Genomic DNA, 19,786 nt, shown 5'->3' with positions numbered 1-19,786 from the left:
GGGGAGTGCTGTCCCAAGGAGATGCCGCTGGGAAAAGCCGAGGAGCCGGTCTGGTCTGTACCATGCTTTGCCTTTGATAACTCCCGACTCTTGGGTGTGCTTCGTCCTCACCGCGCCTGCTCTCTCCGCTGCCCGGCTCCCGGCTGAGAGATGGCCACGCGACCGGCGTGCGCGCCCCGGCGTCGGCCTCACGCGCCGAACATCGCCAGCCTCGGCACCTTCACAGCTTTTCCTCGGCCGTCTGACCTTATCTAGCCAAACAAAGGCCAAAAAATGAGCATTTGAGAGACCAACCAAATTTGGCAGGTATGAAGCTTCTCTTGAACAAAGAAAAAAAAAAAAAAACAAACAAACTAAAGAAAAACTGAGTTGAGAGTTGAAAGCAGCAGGGAACATGACACTTGGTTGACTTTGCCGTGAGCTCTTTCCACCACCATGAAACCATGTGGCGGACTTTGCAACTCTCTAACTGGTCTGGTTTTTTCATTCCTCTTATCTCTCTCCTCTCCTGTGTTGTTTTGTTGCATGACCTGTAACCAAAACGCTGACTTCTTGCTGTGCGTTCATTTGAACGTATGGCTCTTCTGCTGGCAAATAGCTAATGTTCTTCTAGAGGCATGAGCTAGTATCAGTGGTAGCTGCCTGACTTCTAGTCCGGTTGTTCTTAGATGCCCTTCATTATGTCTTTCCTTTTTATACTATTTCCTCTTCCTTTTTCACTTTTTTCCCCCTCTCTGCGAGACTCTTTCTGTTGAGCCATCTTCCAAGAGAACTAAGAAAAAGATTAAAAAATTAAAAGCCCAGCAACAGACAACACTACTAAACCAAATAACAAAACCAGGCAAAGGTCACGGCAAGGTCATTTCCAAAATTATGTCACCTTGAAGTCTGCTTCCAACTCTAGATTAATTCAAGGATCTACCAGTCCTTGGTTAATGTATCCAACCAGTTGTGTGCCACACACACTCGAGAAAGTGAAAAAAAGTATTTAAAATTAATGAAAACATTTTAGAAAATCTGCATGAGCTACACCGACACATAAATCTGATCGAAGGGCAAAAATAACTCCCCATCCATGCATGGTGCATGATGATTTCTATGAGCTGGGATCCTGTAAATTATATGCTATGCAAAAATCAAAACAGCTCTGTATAGTTAAATGCCCTTAAGTTACTAACTGTATGTCAAATATTATAGGGATTGCATCTGTGTATGTATATGTTCAGCTGTATGTATACATAAATTTATTATGTATATCGTAGCTGCTTTTTTTTTTTGTTTTCCTCCTTAATTTAGTTGGTTTAGATTTCCCTACATGTTGAACGTCCCCAAGTCGCTGTCTTTGGCCTGATGCGATCTCTCCTTTCTGTTGCAGAACCGCATGCACGAATCACTGAAGCTTTTTGACAGCATCTGCAACAACAAATGGTTCACAGATACATCTATCATCCTCTTTCTAAACAAGAAGGACATATTTGAGGAGAAAATTAAGAAATCTCCACTGACTATCTGCTTTCCTGAGTATACAGGTAATGAGAAAGCTGGCTGTACAGGAAAATGAATAGCAAAGGGATCATGGAACATTTCCCATCCAGGCTGATACTGTTGTGTATCGCAGGCAACGAGGCTAAATATGCATAGCTAGAGCTCCTATTTGCTTCCCTGCAAGTTTTATTTCAATAAATGCCATAGGATCACCCCCACCATGTGGTCCACTAAAAGTGAGAGGATGACTTAAACACAAGTTCTTTGCTGGCAAAGGGCCGCCATCACTAAGCAGGATGCTTGATCTCTGCCCACGGGTGGTATCGATGTCAAGCCAACGCCTGCAGGTGTGGAGCTGGCAGCACACTCCCTAAACCTTCTTCCCAGCGTCACTCAGGAACATGAACCCTCTTGAAGGTCTTTCAGAAAGATGTGGTGATCTTAACCATTACAAATGGGTAACTGATCTCTGCAAGACCAACCCACGGGGTTTGTTAGGCTGTTCCCAGTTGGAGTCCAGCTTGGCTGATCCCATCGTGTTCCCCTCTGTGGATCCTGGATGACCACAGTTGAGGATCCCTCCGCAGTTCCTGGCCACTACCCCACTGCCAGGCACCGAGGGGCTACAGGATCAGCCCTCCAGCATGCAGACAGTAGGTCCCACAGCTCGGCTGCTTCAGCTCAAGCTGTAAATTTGTATCACATTAGTTTAGGAGGTCCCCAGTTTTGCTCTTGGGCTCGCTGACATCAAGGATCTGGACATGGAAATGCTTCCAGTCAAATGCAGATAGAAAACCAAGGCGCTGGATTTTTCTCGTGCCCTGGCCACCCACATCTCTTAACCCATAGTGCCAGCAGAGAAGAGCTGCAGCAAGCCATGCCCTGAGCTTGGCTAGGGTGAGAAGGCCTTGGTGATACTTGAAGACCAGAGCAGAAGCTCTGCAACAGGGCAGCGGGCAAGAAGCCCTCGCTTGTGCTGGCTGCCTGGCATCTGACCTGCTAATGATGAGAATACATCACCCGTGCAAAGGCTGCATGCAGCTGCACCCCACTGCTTCTCGCTGCATCTCGCCAGCTTCCACAAACCCTCATTACCATTCCAAAATAGCATTAAAATAAACTTTTATTGTCATGAATTATTTAAGCTTACCGGAGACATCGAAATGAATCAAGCTGACAGACAGAGAAGCAGATCTCTGTCAGGAAACGTAGTTGTGAACCAGGAGTACCGAGAGTGTCACATTTCTGGGCAGGCCAACAAATTATTAACCAGAGCTTCCTCTCTCTGAGCACTTGATTTTTCACTGTGAACAGGCAAAAGTGATCCATCATTGCTGCTTTGGGCTGAATGCTTTATGGCCACGGAGCTGAACGACTCCGTCTGAATTCAGAAGAACATCTGCAGGCTTCCTCTCCAGGGAAGGTTTGGATGTTTGTCACTACCAACACATTTCAGCCATCTACTCATCTGCTTGGTCCAGACAGAACCAACATATTCCTGACACGTTTGTCTAAAAAGATCTAATAATGGAAATATCACAGTCTTTACAGTTGAAAACTCACAGTAATGCCAACCCCAATTTTTTCTGGTTGCAGATTAGATTGTTGCTTGCCATCTTTTGGATGGCTTGTAGAGCAGCTCATCACCATCCTATTTTAGCAGTGCTTCTGTATACCAGAAGATTTTTATCATGCCCTCTTCCTTTTTCCCTTTTTCCATGAAGCAAACCTGCACCTTTCACTCCTTCCTGATCACATTTTGTGTATGTGGTTTTGTGGATCTTCACTGAAGTCTCCCAGTAACCCCCCTCGGAAATAATATTCTTACATATCCCTGATGGCAGAGAGACTAGAACAACAAGGAATACAAGAAGGAATATTGTTTTAAGTGTAACTTTTCTTTCCCAAGCTATCCCAGCCCAAGAGAATTGTTCAGTGGAGGAGGCAGACCCTCTACAGATATAGCTGAGCTCTCAGCTGACCACAGAGAGGAAAACAAATATAGCTTGTTTCTGGAGCACTTCAGCCCCAAGTGAACCAAATCAGTCTTTCCCAAATCTCAGATTAGCCCAGAGATGCTCTAAATTCCTTTGAGGTGCTGTTCTGGAAGCTGGGAGTTATCACAGTGGCAGGGACCCTCACTGACCTCTTGTCTCTCTTGTGCCATCAGAGAGGGCTGGAAGGCTGAAATTCCTTCCAGTGATCCAACAGGGATCTGAATCACAGAGGGGAAGAATATCTCACCCCCAGGCATTCAGCAACGCCATTAAAAGTTGGAAGTTAGCTTGGCTAGTGTTAAGCACAGACTTTAGACCCAAGCACAGACTTAAGCTTGCTTGCCCCTGCTTTGCGGACCACAGCTCAGATGAAGCCCTTGTGGCCTTGTGAAAAAGTAGTATTATTAGAAAGTTGCCCTGGAGTTAAAAAGAATTATTTGATGTAAGCCTATAAATCAAACAAGTGGACTTTCAACATCGCAAGTAGGTTCCACAAAATGCTTTGAATAAAATGAAGTTTCTGATGTCCGTTAGTCCTGCTGACAGAGAATTATTAAAAGACTACATCCACAAATTTGCTTGCTGTATGCTGGAGCACTGACTGTTTCCATCCCCTTAATTCACTCATGCTTTTAACTAATCCACAATACTTAGCAAAGCAGCAGCAGAATCCAGAGTGTGTTTTAAACCACGGCAGCATTAGTAATTCCCTGCTCTCTCAGAAGGAATCCAGCATCTAAATCCTCATGCCTTTGAACAATCCTTTCATGAAATACCCTCCTGGTTGTGCACACAGCAAGTGGAACTGTTCCCAAATTCCTTACGCAGGTCTTCATGCAAGAATCTGCTCCCAGAAATCATTTTGCTTCTCTTACTTCAAGCATATTCTCAAATCTCATGGTCTTCATAAGCTTGTATCTTCGACTGGCAATGCATGTAAGTGCAAGTCATCTCCCAGATCAGGTGCCTTCAGCACTAACAAATCTGAGACCCAAGGAAGCTTCTCTTCAGCAGAGGACAACATTTCCCATCAGTAAAGCACCATGGACGGAGAGGATGCAAGAGCATGAGCAGTGTTGCCCCTGTGGATCCTCCCAGGACTCAGGGATGCTGGCACTGGGCAGTACCCACCGGGGCTGCGAGGCTGCACTCCAGCCCAGCCCGGCAAACTGAGCTTATCAGCTGTGAGCAGTGTCAAGGCTGGCCAGATGAAAAGGATCTGCTCTTTTGCATGACTGCTCTTAAGCTTTTTTAACAGAAAACCTGATGTGTAAGAAATAAGGTTTGGCACAGACATCTCTGTACATCAAAACAAGAAACTCCTCATGCCATGGTTTTAGCCACAGCTCTAGCAGAGGCTACTGCGATCATAATTCTTCAAAAAGAGGGACATTTCCTGCTAGATTTTTTTTTTTTTTTTGAGAAAACCCCACTTTGCTCTGTAACAGAGGCTGAATCTTTCCATGTCCTTTTCTCAGCAGTTCAGGGAAAGGAAGGCACAGTTACCAATACTGCCCTCAATTCACGGATATTTTAGCTCCTCTTTTTCATCAAAAGCTGAAACCTTAATCAAAAAAAATTGAAAAAAAGTAAAAAAGCTAAGCCTTTGCACCAGGCCAAGCACTTACCACATTCCTGGCAGGTTTTTTTCTCTTTTTTTTTTTGTCACCACAATGTGGAATTTCTTCTGGTTTTCCCATCATAGCCTAACACTCAGTTCCCTCATCCATTTCACCTCTATAAACAGCAACTCAGAATAAAAATACAGCTGATCTGACAGTCAGAGAGCAACTCCTCCCTTGCAGCAGGCCCAGCTGGTAATAGTGGCCATCCCTGAGATGGAGATGGGGCAGCTGGGTTGCAGCAGCCCCATACGCGCTCCCCCTCTCCCTACAACGGGGCGCTTGCAGGCACCCTATGGATTTAGTGTTACAGGATTGCTTTAACCCACTCTTTCCTTTCATCTTGGCTCTCTTGTAGGCCCCAACTCTTTCACAGAGGCGGTGGCTTACATCCAGGCTCAGTACGAGAGCAAGAACAAGTCCCCCAACAAGGAGATCTACACACACATCACCTGCGCCACCGACACCAACAACATCCAGTTCGTCTTTGACGCTGTCACGGATGTCATCATCGCCAACAACCTGCGGGGATGCGGACTCTACTGAAGCGTTCCCCTCCTCTCCTCACACCTGCTGGGAGCATCCTCCAGTCCCGTGGACAGGTCCTCTCTCTTTTCTTCTTTTTTTTTCTCCTCCGAAGATGATGAGGAAGAAGTACATAAATCCCTCCTCCCGTCCCAGAAAACTTTGCAGCAAGTTCTGCTTTCCCCAGCCCTGTTTTATTTTATTTTGGTTTATTTCTGGTTTGTTCCCTTGCTGCCTCATTCTACTCCTCCGTTCCAATTTTCAGTGCCATAGAGGGAGCTAACGCATTTCCCACAAAGTGCATTTCAACTGCCAAAAGACAAAAATACTTCCGTTTTAAAAAAAGAAAAAAATCAAAGCCTTAAAATAGGGGTCAGCCACAGCGTAGTTTGGAACTGAAACTTTTTTTTCCTTGAAATTACGGGATATTTTTAATTCTCCTCATTATTTATCTTTTTTAAAAAACACTATTCCTTTGGGAAGTGCTAGATACAACATGATTATTCTGAGGGTACCTTATGGCTCCAGTTCCTACTCCACAGCTGGAGGGGTCGGTGTTGAACACAGCCACCGCAGCTTGGATTTGTATACTCTCTTTTTTTTCCAGACAGCTATTTGAACAAGTAAGACAGCCATATTGAAGTTCTGCTGGTGTCTAAGACAGACACAGTAACAAAACCTACTAAGTTTTGTCTAAAAGCATTCGTTACCAGTAACAGTTTTACCTCAATTTTTTTCAAAATTAATGTTAAAATTTGTGTAGTGGTTTCAGTAACCCATTTGTTAGGCACTTGGCTGGATGCCACAGAGCTGCTGAGCTGAGCTGGTCAGTGGCAGCTGGGCTTGGACTCCTGGAGCGTAGGCAGGAGGATGCTCTGGGACGGCATCCTGACGGGGACCCTGCGCTCAGGGGCATCCCAGCCAGGATCCCAGCCTGGGCACCCAGCGGCCTTTCCCAAAGCACCTCCCAGCCTAAGTGATTTCAGCAGAGCGTATGCTCCTGCAAACACACAGCATCTCTTTCCAAACTGCAGCCCTGAATCCCTGGGATGCGCCAAAAATATTTAGCCCTGGCTTCTTGTAGGCTGAGTTTGGCCTTCAAGTATCTGAAAAGTGGGGAGGTGCTTTGGGAAGCCTCACCATGCTTGGTGACAGCAAGGTGCGCAGGAGCCTCACAGCTCTTCATCCACCTTGGACATCTAAATACCCTTGAGAAGCCTGACTTTGCACTCTGAGCCTCCTTGGCTGAGCAGAAGCTGGTAGCTTGCCTGTGTCATCTCCTGCCTGGGCATCCAAGAGCTCCAGGTTTGGTGTCTCCTGTCAGGGAATCTCTTTACCGGTATCTAAAGCAAGAGGGCTGGTGTGTACTGGCTGTGTAGTGGCAAGGGAGGGCTCAGGGAGCTGATTTGAGCCAAGGGATGGAGTAGGAAGGAAAAGTGCAAGGAAGGGAAAGAAGAGAGGGAGTAAAGGCAGGGGAGAGGTGTGGAAATAGCAAGGGTAGCATCCAGCGAAGCAAAATGTGGGGGCACAGAGAGAAGGACAAACATGGCTGGGCCAGGTTAGGTGTGGCCATCCGCCTGCCATCACCAAGAGCTCCGGGTACCATCAGGGTGAAGGCAGAGGGAGCATGAGAGGTGGGGTGTCACCTCTGGGAGCATGGAGGAACCCTTAGAAATCCACCCCGGAAGCTTCTTTGGTGTCTGGGTGAGACAACCACCTCTGAGGTCCCACTCAGCGTGGCGTCTGGGGGCAGGTAGGCAATGCTGATCCCTGCCTCTGCTCTAACTCTTAAAAGTCCATGATCCTGGAAAATGTGAGTCTTTCCAGGCCAGTGACAAGTTCAGCTGTCCTTTCTTGGGAGCCTGAGCTAGGGGTGTCTTTCAGGTCTCAGGAGGTCTAAGTTTTCTCCAGTGCCATGCCTGAGAGGGACAATATCTCTTTTCTCACTGTGCCCATCTAAGGAGAGATGGTGTGAGAGCAGCCTAAAGCAGCACAGCCCAAAGGCACGGGGCCAGGTGAGCGTCGCTGTGCGGGAGGCAGGGAAAGGAGCAGGTACATGGCATGGGATGGAGAGGACTGTTGGAGGAGATGGCGGGCGGAGTGGTTTGGGAGAGAAGTTGCAGAAGGGAGATGAGGCAGGTTGATGCAGCAGGGAGGACGGGAAGAGAAGGGCACCTGAGAGCTGGAGGAGAGTCCCCATCAGAGGTTGTGCTCTGCTGGGAAAAAAACCCAGCCAGGGGTTTAAACAAAACCCCAGCCAGGGATGTGAGCAGGAGCACCCCAGGGCAAACAGGGGAGGCCTGAGGAGGAGAACAAGGTGGCTTTCACCCATCTAACCAGCTCACAGCCCAGCATGGTTGGCAGCTGTGTCAGTAACCCCCTAAATAGCATCAAATGATAAAACTGTGTTTAGTATTGTACAGTGAGGATCCACTGCTGCTCTGTTGGACACTAACAGCAATAACACCAGGTCTCTGTCTCCCCTGCTCTGGCACAAGTGAGTACACACCTTTCTTTTCACACCTCAGCCTTAAAATACCTCCAGCAGCATCAGCTCCCACAGAGAGCTGGCCAGCCAGCAAATCCAGGAGCCCCTCTGCTCCTCACACCCCATCCCACCCACACGCCTTGTTTTCCCAGGTCCCAGCTTCTCTCCCAGCTCCATTTAATGCCGGCACACTCTGCTCTACAACTCTAAACCAAAGGAACAGTGAACACAAAGCCTGCGCATGTTGTTGTATTTGATTTAGCTTAGGATTTTCAGAGTCAATGAGAAGGTTTTCCAAAGAAAGGATCCCCAATGGGGCAGGGAATTAGCTGGAGGGATGCAGAGGGATAGGAATGTGCCTGGAGCTTGTCCCATGTGGCTGGCTGAGTCCCACCAGGAACACCTAGCATCCAAATGTATGTTGTGTGTCAAAATGAGGGCTGAAAAGCTGAATATTAGCTTCATTTGGTACATAAAGTGTATGTAATTGCTAGACCCAGAGTGCAGGGCCAGACCTGTGTGCTGTGGTGCGCTGATGGCTTGCACTGCCAGTGAGGCAGGCCTTATATTAAGCTCTGTCAGAAGAGTTTGATCAGCATCACTAGAATTTTGGAGATTTTCTGTCCCCACCCCTTGCTGTAGGTGACATTTTATCCAAGCAAATGAGTAACAGAAGCTGTTCCCGGTGAAGGCAGCACCAAGCCAAGGCTTCAGGACTTAAAGCGCACAGAACTATTCTGGTAAAGACAATTTAAATTAACTCAAGCCCAAACTCTGCTGAATGCAGCTGAGTCACCAGTGCCACCTCAGTGCACTTGTGCCACGCTCCGGGTTGAATTCAGGTAGCCCGTACCCGGCTGTGCTGGCTGGGAGGTCCAAACCCCCCCCTGCCCCTGTCCCTCCACAACTCCAGCTGCTTCCCCAGCATGTTGGTGACAACCAACGGCTGGGGCTCCACAGGGACAAAAAGAGGAGGAAATGTTGACACACAGAGTCTTTTCTTTCATTTTCTTTGGTATATTGTATGTCTAAAGCTTCATTTCAGCTGCTGCTGCTGACATTCCCTCCCTCACACGAGTGTCGTGAGGATTCACTGACAAAGGCTGGAAATGGCATTTGGAAGACAAAATGCTTCCAGCATTAAACACTATTTCTCCCGCTTGATGGCCATGTATAGATTTTTGTCGCCAAAACGCCTGCCAAAGCATTACTCACTGCTAGCTTTCTGCATCCTCCCAAGCCTTTTCTGACAGATGTGCCTTCTGCAGGCAATCTTTTGCCCTGTGCTTTTTCTAAACACCAGCAATTGCCTAGAAAGAAGACCTTGAAATACACTGCCTGCTTTCAAAAGCCCTCTTCTTAATAGCCCCTTGTGCTCTGCAATTGCAGTGCTCCAAATCCAGAGCCTCAGAGGCCCTGAGTTCTGTTTAATTTGCAGCCTCCACATAACAGGGGTGTTGCAATGGGTACAGCTGCATCAGAAATCATACCAGGGCACGGGGGACATATTTTAAAAGCACAGAACTGAAACAGCTACCTATATACCCTGCTGGCCTTCAAAGCTAATGTGAGGGTTTGCAAAAGATGCCCTTCTGAGGATGCAGGAGGTTTTTAATGATTCCGGTCACCTGTCCAGCAGCAGCATCTGAGGGGCATCACGTTGCAAGCAGTGTTAGGAGCTCGTGATGAGTTTCAGACAGCATCAAAAAGAAAGAAGGAAGCCCCACAGCTTGTTCCATCAGCAATGAGGGGGTCAAGTGGGGAGCCGTGAGATTAAAAAAAAATGCAAATAACTCCTTTATTTAAACAACAATTTCAATGAAATAGAGAAACCTGTACAAGAAAGCCTTGAAATGAGCCTGTAGATGAGGCTTCAGGGTTAAGCTGCAGAGCACCATGCTCCCTGGGAGAATGCAGTAGCTGGGCTTGTCAGGAGAACTAGCAATAAACGCGCTGGGAAAGCACACGTTAAAATACAGCCACATACTTCAAAGGCCAGTTTTTTTTTTAGCAAATAGAGTTCACAGTCTGGTTTTCACATGCGGCCGGAGGAGCCCAGCGGAGTGGCAGGACAGCGGGGCTGTGCGGCGAGGCCATCTGGCCCCTCCGTCTGCTAGCACAGGGCTGTCCCTGCTGCCCCTGCCCTCCCACAGGGCGAGGGGTCGGGCAGCTTCCCACCACTGCCCTCCCAGAAATTCTTCCAACTACATCTCTCTCAGGAGTTTTGTACAAGAATTAGTTTCTTGCCTTCAGTCAGCCTCCCTGGATGGCTGGCCAGCCTGTCCCTCCGTGGAGGGGACAGCATCCTCACGAGGAGGCTGCCATGGCTCCTCAGTAGATGTGATTTTGTTTTACAGGACACTAAAAGTATTAATGAGAGCAGTCTATACTGTAATGTATATTAAAATATATCTGGTGGGTTTAATCTATTGTGAGCCCAGTGCTTGCCTGCAAGGGAACAGACTCTGTTCTCAGGCCAGGAATGGAATCCGAGTGGTCAGGTTGGGACACAGATGTCTTTTTGCCAAAACATCCCCGTGTGCTCAGTCGCTGCTTCATGAAGTGTCGGGCAGCCCCTCACTGTGCAGCTCGACAAGGCACCGGGTTCAGCTGCGGGTGGCAGACATCCCCCATGGGGGATTTTGCAGTGAATGCTCTAACAGGGACCAACCCTGCACTGTTCACCTGTGAGATGTGTCCAAGTATTTTGTGGCCAAAAAACCTCCTGGAGCCAGGGAGAGTTGTTGAGTTCCTGGGAACAAGGCTGACCGTCTGTCAAGTCGATTAGAAAAGCTTAGTACTAGTGTATTTGTGTCTTTGTCATGGGCCAGGTTTGTCTTCAGGCTTACGACCAAAAACCCCACAACCATTTCCAAGGAGACTAAAACACTCATTAAGGATCTGACGCCAGAAGCGTCAAGGTCAGTAGAGATGTTGCTACCGAGCATCATCCTGAACCACCCAAACCCATCACATCTGCATCCCCAACACACGCACGAGAAATCAGGGACGTGGTCCGGATGGCACAAAAAAGCGGACCACAGTCTCGTCTCTACCTCCCCAAAGGAAAGAGCAGGCAGAAACCCTCTCCCAGAGCACCCCAAGACTTGAGTGTACGTTGCCATTTCTGAGCTCCTGCAATGACATGCAATAACTGATGCTGGCAGATATAGGTACATAACCTATATTAGACGTTGTGCTGAGAATGTAGCTATGGAAAGGGACTTCTCACAGGACTGCTCATGTCCAGACCAGCAGCCTGCAAGATCTTTATTTGTGCTGCAAAAACTAGCTAGCCAACATGAGCAAGTATGACCCTTAAACACTGATCTGTTAATAAGAGGAGGACCACCAAAGCCTCCTGGCTGGCACCCTGCAGGCAGAGGGAGAGGGGAGAGAGCTGGGCTGGATATAGGGCAAAAAACATCTCCATGTCCCAGAGAGGGCAGCTCAGTTCTCCATGGGCACCAGGTGCAGCAGCCGTGGGGAGGAGAGAGCCAGGGAGGAGGTGGAGGGCTGGGAGCTGGCCTGACACTCGCTGCCCCGGCCCCTCCCACCCAGTGTCTTGGAAATTGATGTCAAGACCAAATCCTGGCTGGCCTGTAGCACAGGCAAGCAGCTCCAGGTCTAACCCCCCTGCTCCAGGTGGGGAGAGGAGATCACAGCAGGTAACAATGGGATTTTCAGCATTGACCAAGTCTCACCAGCATTTCCAGTGCTGGAGCTACGCAATGGTACTGGGCAAGCAAATAGGGCTGTTTAATTAAATAGCCCAGTCCCTAATTTAACATCCTCAGCCCTATTCCCCCCACGTCCCCTTTCTCCCCTTCAGCTCGACAAGGGAACAGTGACCATCACCCTGCCTCTGGGCTCCCTGCTCCCCACCACATTTCTTCCCAAAGGATCACCGGAGGCCGCCACAATTTTCCTTTTGCTGGTTTCCCGCTGAATCATTTCTCCTGCATGTTTGATGGCCCAAACTGTATTAACTGTAATTTTGTACGAAGAGTGACTGTCCATTGGTTTAATAGAGCATTAGTTATTGTAATAATTTATTGGCTGTTGGTAATGTATTTATTAGTTACAAAATGTTAATAAAGTGCCAGCTCTTTTCTAGTGTGAGAGGGTTTTTATTGTGTCTCCCTTGAGCGCGTCCAGCTTCTCAAGCCTGTTATTCACCCTGCATCTGCTCCACACACACATGTATGACACCTGCCTGCAGTGTCAGTCGTCTGCCACAGCATCATTTGCCTGGAAATAAGGAATTTGAAAAGAATGTAACCAAAAGGTATTTAATTTTATGTATTTGGTGGAAATTTTTTTTCCTTTGCTTTTAAGTAGAACAAATTTACCATCATTTCTGTCTTCTCGTTGGCTTCTTGAAACCTTTCTCCCCTCGTGAAGCAGTCCCTTGTCCCGGTGTATCTGTGTCAGACCATCCATGCTTTTCTTCCAGCACTGCCAGACCCCGCGCTAGCCTCCGTCTGCCCACGTCCAGCTGCCCTGCTGGCAGCCGTCAGTGGCAGGGCCCAGCATCCTGCTGCCCCTTGGCTTCCTCCAGTCCTCCAGGCACAAATCTATTACAAGCAGCAGGCCTTGCTTTTCTTTTCAGCCATCTCATCGCATGAGCCTTGCGAGCACCGAAGCAAAAAAGCCATTTTGGGTTTGATTCAATAAATGGTGCTTTTCCCACCTTTTAATAACACAGTACTTGGAGAACTTCTCCCGCCCTTTGAAATAGTTCTTGGGCCAGTTGTTCTTTTATGTTTAAACCAAAGATCTTCCATTATTTAGGGCTCGAAATAGAAGCAAAGAACTTGAAGAAGCCAAGAGAAAATTTTCCATAAACCTCAGCAAAGGAAAATTAACCATTATTCCTATTGACTTCACCAATTTCCAGTGATGTAACCAGCTGGACCCCTCCTCAGACACATACCCCGATACATCCCATCCTGCAGGTCAGACAGAATGACAGGACAGCTCTGAGAAGAACTAATGCCTGAGAGGGAAAGGATTTTTCTTTGTATATTTGCATTGGAGATTTTTAACATTTTCTTCCAGGGTGCCATCCTGCCTGGATCTTCTGCACAGGCATCCAAGGCGCAGAAGTCACCAGGGTTATTTTCCCTGCACTGGGGATTTTCATTTCCCCAGGCACATGCGTTATTTCAGCTACTCCTCCACCAACATGATCACTCCTTTATTAAAATATAATACATACATGTGACAACATAAGGGATGAACAAGGAGAAAACCCACTCAGATACTCTCCATGAAAATCTGAAGACCCAGTATCTTTTCAACAGCCACAAATCAGGAAGAGACATGTCCTTTTGTGGTGGTTTCTGTTGTCCCCATGAATAAGGACTTTTATTTTTTAAATTTTTTTTAAAAAGATAAGGATCAAATGAGGTCCCAAAGCTTTGGAAAGCAACTGCTTGGCATTCCTAGCTACTCTTTGTCAAGGAACCAACAGTGTAATCTCAAAGCCTTTCAAGATGAAATCAGACATCTGCTAAATTTTGCATGCAAAAGCTACAGTTGAAGTATAGCTAATAAAATGACTCACTAATAAAACATTCATGGCAAATTCCAAAATGTGTAATTGGGTCATCATTTCATGAGCAAACACGTGTGTTCTCACAAATCTTTGGCAAGTCCAAAGCCCCCCCCACCCTTTGCTGCACCTCAAAAAAAAAAAAAAAAAGGGGCTCTGGGTGAAGGTTTGCTACAGGAGGGTTCCCCAGCAGCTGCCAAACACCTTGCTGCCCTGCAGCATGTCTCTGCTGCTCTCAGCTTCACTCCAGGATTCTCCAAATAGCCAGGTGTCCCTGTGCGAGCGGCCAAGGCAGGGCTCAGGGGGCTTGGCCCCAAGAGGGGGCTGCAGAGAGGGGCAGGGGGTGGCCAGCTCCTTCACCAAGGCCTGGTTTTGCACCAGAAGCTTTGCACGTTCAAGTCGTAAACTAGGTGGGTATGTGCAATGAAAAAGGCACACAGCCTGCCTAAAATGTCTGCCAAAGTCGTCAGTGGAGCAGCAGGGAATGGCTTGCTCTTTATTCTAAGACCAAGTTAACGATGGAGAAAGTTTTTGAGGGCTCCTAGAGAGCCGTATCTGTCCTGACCAGCGGCACCTTCACACTAACAGCGAGTGCCTGCGCCTGCCTGCACAGACACCCCCGGCCTCTCGAGAGAAGCATGAAAATACTCTGCTTGATGGTGCCCTGCAACAGCTGATGTGGTGTCTCCTCCTTCTCCTGTCCTTCTGTCTGCTCTCCATTCCTTTCTGGTAACAACTTCTGCGGCATGGGGAAAAATGGCTTTATATGGCTTTTGTCCACATGTGAAAGAACAATTCCTTTAAAAAAAAAAAAACATCTTTTAGAGATTTGCCTCCACTTGTGCTCCTACTAAAACAATGCTTAAATTCTCCCTGGAGCTGCCCTCAAGTGCAGGAGGGCTGCGGGGTGGGCTGGCAGAGGCACCTGCACTGGTTTCCTCCACGCAGCAGCACTTGGAATCCCTTAGCACTGACCCAGCCACCCCTGTGGTATTTTCAAAGATGGGCAGAAGATTTTTTTCTGGGACAGAAGGGCCCAGCCGGGACAGGACCTGCCCCAGCCTCTGGGCAGTCCCTCAGTACCAGTCTCACCACGATGGCACCGCTCGGGTCCGTGGGACCACCCCGAGATGGCCAAACTCCACCCCGTTCCCCATGCCCAGCACGTTCCGACTGCTGCTGTCTGTCCATCCTGTATTTAGGCTCCACAGGTGATACTTCAGGGGCGCTGGGCCCCTAAAGAGACACAGGGCCCCTCCCACACTCCCCTGGTTAGGCAGGTGATGAGCAAATGACTTTTTCTGCTTGTCCTTGAAGGTTCAGGTGTCAGCTCTGCTAGAGCAGCCCCACAGGGACATGGTGGAGGATCAGCTGCAACCTCCACACCTGCCTTGTCCTCCAGCCCAAGAGAGCAATGCCCTGTTTTTCCTTCACCTTTGTAACCATCTCACATTTACCACTGTCTTAATTCAGATTTTCTTTTTTTTGCTTTCTAACCATTTCAATTCAGAAAAATGTTCTCCTCTCCTCTAACTCTTTCTCTTTGCCTTTCTCTCTCCCCTCTCCTCCCTCCATGCTCTCCGTTGCAGAACCGCATGCATGAATCTCTCATGCTCTTCGACTCCATCTGTAACAACAAATTCTTCATCGATACCTCCATCATTCTCTTCCTCAACAAGAAAGACCTATTTGCTGAGAAGATCAAGAAATCACCTCTGACCATCTGCTTCCCTGAATACACAGGTACGTGCCAGGGCTGACGTGGCACAGCCCTGCGGGACGCCCGCCACCGCGCCACCGGGGCTGGGGGGCTGCGTCTCGCCCCAGAGGTGGGCAGGGTGGGGTGGAGGGGACAGGATGCCTTAATGGGGGGGACAAAAGCACTGCCCACCTTCAAGAGGCGCGGTGCAGCTCTGGCACCCTGTCATGGGGCGTGGTTTGTGTCCTGCGTGCGGTCAGTCCTTGCGGCAAAGGTGCACGACCGGCTGATGGGACAGGGAGATGCTCAAAATGGTCACGATGAGTTGAGGCAGATGGAGACGAGCTTTACTGAGTGACCACGGGGAGCTGTGGAGAGGAGTGGCCTCGGTGGGAGCCGACCGCCCACTGCTTCAGCCGTCCTGTTTGCCCACGGCTCCCGAGAAGCTCCTGCCACAGGAGCCGAGACATACGGTCCTCCAGGCTGTATCTCCCACTCGCACCCTCCCAGGATGGCCTTTGTGCAGGGTACAGCTGGGGAAGAAAAAAAGCCCTTTTGCGGCAGAAATCTGTGGAACCACAAGAAAATCATACTTTAAGTGAAACCAACATGGCTTGGGGGAAAGAACAAAACCCGAGAAAATGGGGGAAAAATAGACATCGCTTCTGAATTCTCTAAAGGAAAGAAAAAAAATCAGTTCAGATTCAGAGGCTGCAGCATCCACTACAAATACTTGAATGTCTCTGCACTATTTCATCCAGAGCACACCCACCCTGGACACCAGAGTGTGGGGACAAGGAGGGCCCCCAGCAAGACATCACCCATTCCCCTACGGCAGAAGTGCACCAGCATTTCCACTGGGGGTTTTTAGGCTTCTCCATCATGAAAGCAGCAGTATTTTTTGTCACAGCCACCTAGTGGAACATCGCAAACTACCACAGGAAGTTGTACAGCACATCCTGGCTACCCCAGGGAGCAGAACAGCCTGGTGGCACCAGGCCACCTCCCCTCTCCTTCAGCCACCCGCCTCATTGGGAAGGAGGGGAACCAGCAAGCTGGAAAAGGAAAATAAATCACCAGATAATAGCAGCTCTTCCAAAGGCGACTTCAAGGGCGTAATTCAGGCTTTGCAGCTTCCCACGAGGGGCCAGGCGCAGCCACTCTCGCTGCTGTAAGCAGCTTAATGCAATAATGCACATTTTTCAGCTCAAACATCTGGCCCCTCTCCAGCCCACCTTACAAAAGCAAAACTCCCCTGGTCCACTGAGCAGGTGGGCAATGACACATCTCTGAGGGGCTCCTGCCCCACCACATCCCCTCACAGAGCCTGGGGGGAGACCCCAGCCCAGCCCTATGGCACACAGAGGGGCTCAGCCCCACTACAGGGGCACAGCCAGCACCCATGGGTGACACTGGAGTAGCCACCAACCCGCCCCAGCCATCCTGCCTCCTCCTGCCTGCCTAGCCAGGGGGCCACCAGGCCCCCTGGCCTTTCCCCCCCACCCTCCACACGCCCTTGGGACGTCATTGCAAGACACACCACAGAGACTCACCAGTGACACCAGGGCAGCAACATGGCCTGGCCCTGGGGTGAGAAGGGGAGCGGGGCAGTAAGGGCAAAGCTGCAACACCTGGCGAGGGAGGAGTCTCCAATAGAGCCCAGGTGCTCTGCAATCTGGGGGAAGAGAAGGGAAATGGGGCACAATGGGGTGGAAAAGAGGAGGTTATGGGGAAAGGAGGGAGATGTGGGGGGAAAGAGGGTAAATAGACCCTTGCTGAGGGGTGAACTTGGGGGAAAATTTGACAATAAATAGGTTTTTCCTTAATTTTTCGAAATAAAGCACTTTGCAAGCAGTGAGGGGCCAGGTGCTTGGTGGGGGGGTGGTGGCCGATGGCCCTGACACCCCCCGCTCTGTCCCCCCTGCCTCTGCCCGCAGGTCCCAACACCTACGAGGATGCGGCCGCCTACATCCAAGCACAATTCGAAAGCAAAAACCGCTCCCCCAACAAGGAGATTTACTGCCACATGACATGCGCCACAGACACGAACAACATCCAGGTGGTATTTGACGCCGTCACCGACATCATCATTGCCAACAACCTGCGGGGCTGCGGCTTGTACTGACCCCCGCGGGCAAAGCGACTTCTTTGGTGGCGGTCCCGGCGCCAGGAGAGAAGAGAAACAAAAAATGAAAAAACCCAACGCAACCACACACAGACACACACAAACACACATGCGCGCGGGGAAAAAAGAAAAAAAAAAAGGCGAAACAAAATGAAAAAAACCAGATCGAATGAGAGAAAAAAAAACTTAATCATAATCATGCAAGTTGGTAAATAAAAAGGCATAAGGAATAATTATATATATACGTATATATATATATAAAAAAAATCTGCACCCACCTTTTTAGTTTGTCTGAAGGAGCTGTGGGCAGACCCCGTTCCCCTGGCAGGCTCCAGCCCTCCCTCCCACTGTCCCCTGGTGTCACAGCCTGGGGGGGACCCCGGGGGCTGGGGGGCTCTGCCCTGCCCTGCCACCCCAGCGCCTCCCGGGGCATCCCCCCACAGGGCACTGGTACCGGCTGGGGCGGGGGGCCAAGGGGGCATCGCCCGGGGTCACCCCGCAATGAGAGCGGGGCCGGATCCTGCCTGCGCCCCCACCGTGGCTGTGCCGGGGCTCTTGTGCGGGAGCACTTCTCCTCCCATGAGTTATTCAACCATGGAGTTTTATTTTTTAATTATTATTATTGTTATTAATTATTGTGGGTTGGCTTTTTTAAATTATTATTGTTATTGTTAATGATTTATTTCCAGTGTGGGGAAAGCCAGGCTGCCTCCACCTGACCCTGGCTCTGCCACCATCCACAGCCTGGGCGAGCCACTGCCTCAAGAAACTAAACGATACATCATTTTTTTGAAAAAAAAAAGGAGGGGAAAAAATTGAGAACTTTTCCCCTGACCTCGTATTATAGCTAAAAAGGCAAACAAGTGTAACAAACAAGAGCTTTTCCCATTTCCCATCCTGGCTGATTTGGGAGGAAGGCTGTAGTGGGAGCATCCTCCTGCCGCTCCCTCTCCAGGGTTTGGGGTTTTTGGAGTTAGATTTTTTTTAATTCCCACTCTGCTGCAGGCCAAAGCCCTGCCTAGCCAGGAGCTGGCGGGTTTTCCCCCCATTTTCACTCCCTCCTCCGGGTCACCGCTCACTCTCCAGGTTCATATCCAAAAGCACAGCTCAGCCACGCCGGACAGGCTTCCTCCCCTCACCCCTCCTGTGGGGCTGATCAGGGGCGTTGGGGAGGGTTATACATATATATATATTTTATTTTTTCTTTTTTTTTTTTTTTGTTTAGGATTTTTTTTGTTTGGTTTCGTTTTTATTAATTTTTAACTCTTTCCAGTGAATGCTTTTTTGTGCTGCTTTTTTCTTCACCCCTGCCCAGCCCCAGTCCTCTCTCCCTGTTAGTGAATGGTGTTTTTTCTCTCTCATGTGGGGATGTTTGTGCTGCGAAAAAAAATAAAAGGAAAAAAAAAGAAAAAAAAATTTAAAAATAAACTTTAAAAAAAAGCAAGAATGAAAATAATTTAAAAATTTTAAGAAACACACACAAAATCACAAAAAATAATTAAAAAAAACAAAAAACAAAAACAAAAATCGAATGTAGTGTTTACATTGAAGCCACCATTTTCATGACCAATCCTCCGTCATTTCTACTTTGATTAGTAACCAGACGTCTTCACGGTTTCACTTTTACGAGTTACCTTTGCTGAAGAAGAGCAGTCACACCTGTTTAAAAGAAAATGAATAAATAAAGAGGAAACTAAAAAAAATAAAAAATATTATATATATATATATATAAAGCGCCAGGTCTTTCTAAGCCTTTCTATTACCAATCAGTGAGGTTTCTGTGATATATTACACACTGCCAATCTCTTTCTCTGACTAATGGAAAAATTCATGTGTAGCTCAATAAAGAGAATGTTTGTCTGTACCCCGGGCTCTCCCCTCCTGCGCCTCTGCTTGCTTCTTTTCCCCCGTGCCTGCCTTCCTCCTTCCTAAAGGAGGAAGAAAAAGTACTAAAAAATCACCCTTTGGGAGGATTTGCTGCTGGTAGCACAAGCAGGAGGGGCTGAGCTAAGAATTGGGTGTAAATCTTGGGAAGGTGGTGCCTGGAAGCCCTTCCAGAGGGTTCAGGTTGCCTCAGAGCGTCACCAGGAGGAAAAATCCCCCCAAGCAAGAAAATATTTTTATTTCTTTTGGGAATGCAAAGATAGTTCTCAGGGTGAGTCCTGTGGCAATATCAGAACCCCCACAACGTGTGAGTCTTCCCCTAAGATATAGAGGAAGGTTCTCCAAGAGAGTTGAGTTTTTCTCCCTGCTGCAGGAGCAATTCGGGGTTTGTTTGGGTTTTTTTT

At 48.5% G+C, this 19,786-nt stretch overlaps 1 protein-coding gene across 7 annotated transcripts in view; it reads left to right on the top strand.

Moving 5' to 3' along the window:
* Window positions 1–19,362, top strand: part of GNAO1 (G protein subunit alpha o1) — a 147,178-nt gene extending 127,816 nt beyond the window's left edge. For 6 of the 7 annotated variants that reach the window (XM_074913058.1, XM_074913057.1, XM_074913060.1 and 3 more), the window contains 2 exons: window positions 1,376–1,529; window positions 5,463–12,236. In XM_074913058.1, the coding sequence (XP_074769159.1) occupies window positions 1,376–1,529; window positions 5,463–5,650 (342 nt within the window). In that variant the 3' untranslated portion in view covers window positions 5,651–12,236. Of the gene's footprint in view, window positions 1–1,375; window positions 1,530–5,462; window positions 12,237–15,263; window positions 15,418–17,310 lie in introns of those variants that run through there. The other variant, XM_074913053.1, reaches the window with a different exon arrangement.
* The last annotated feature ends 424 nt before the right edge of the window (window positions 19,363–19,786 follow it).

This window comes from Athene noctua, chromosome 9, assembly GCF_965140245.1.
Source record: "Athene noctua chromosome 9, bAthNoc1.hap1.1, whole genome shotgun sequence".
NCBI lineage: Eukaryota > Metazoa > Chordata > Aves > Strigiformes > Strigidae > Athene > Athene noctua.
This window is presented reverse-complemented; position numbering and strand designations above follow the sequence as displayed.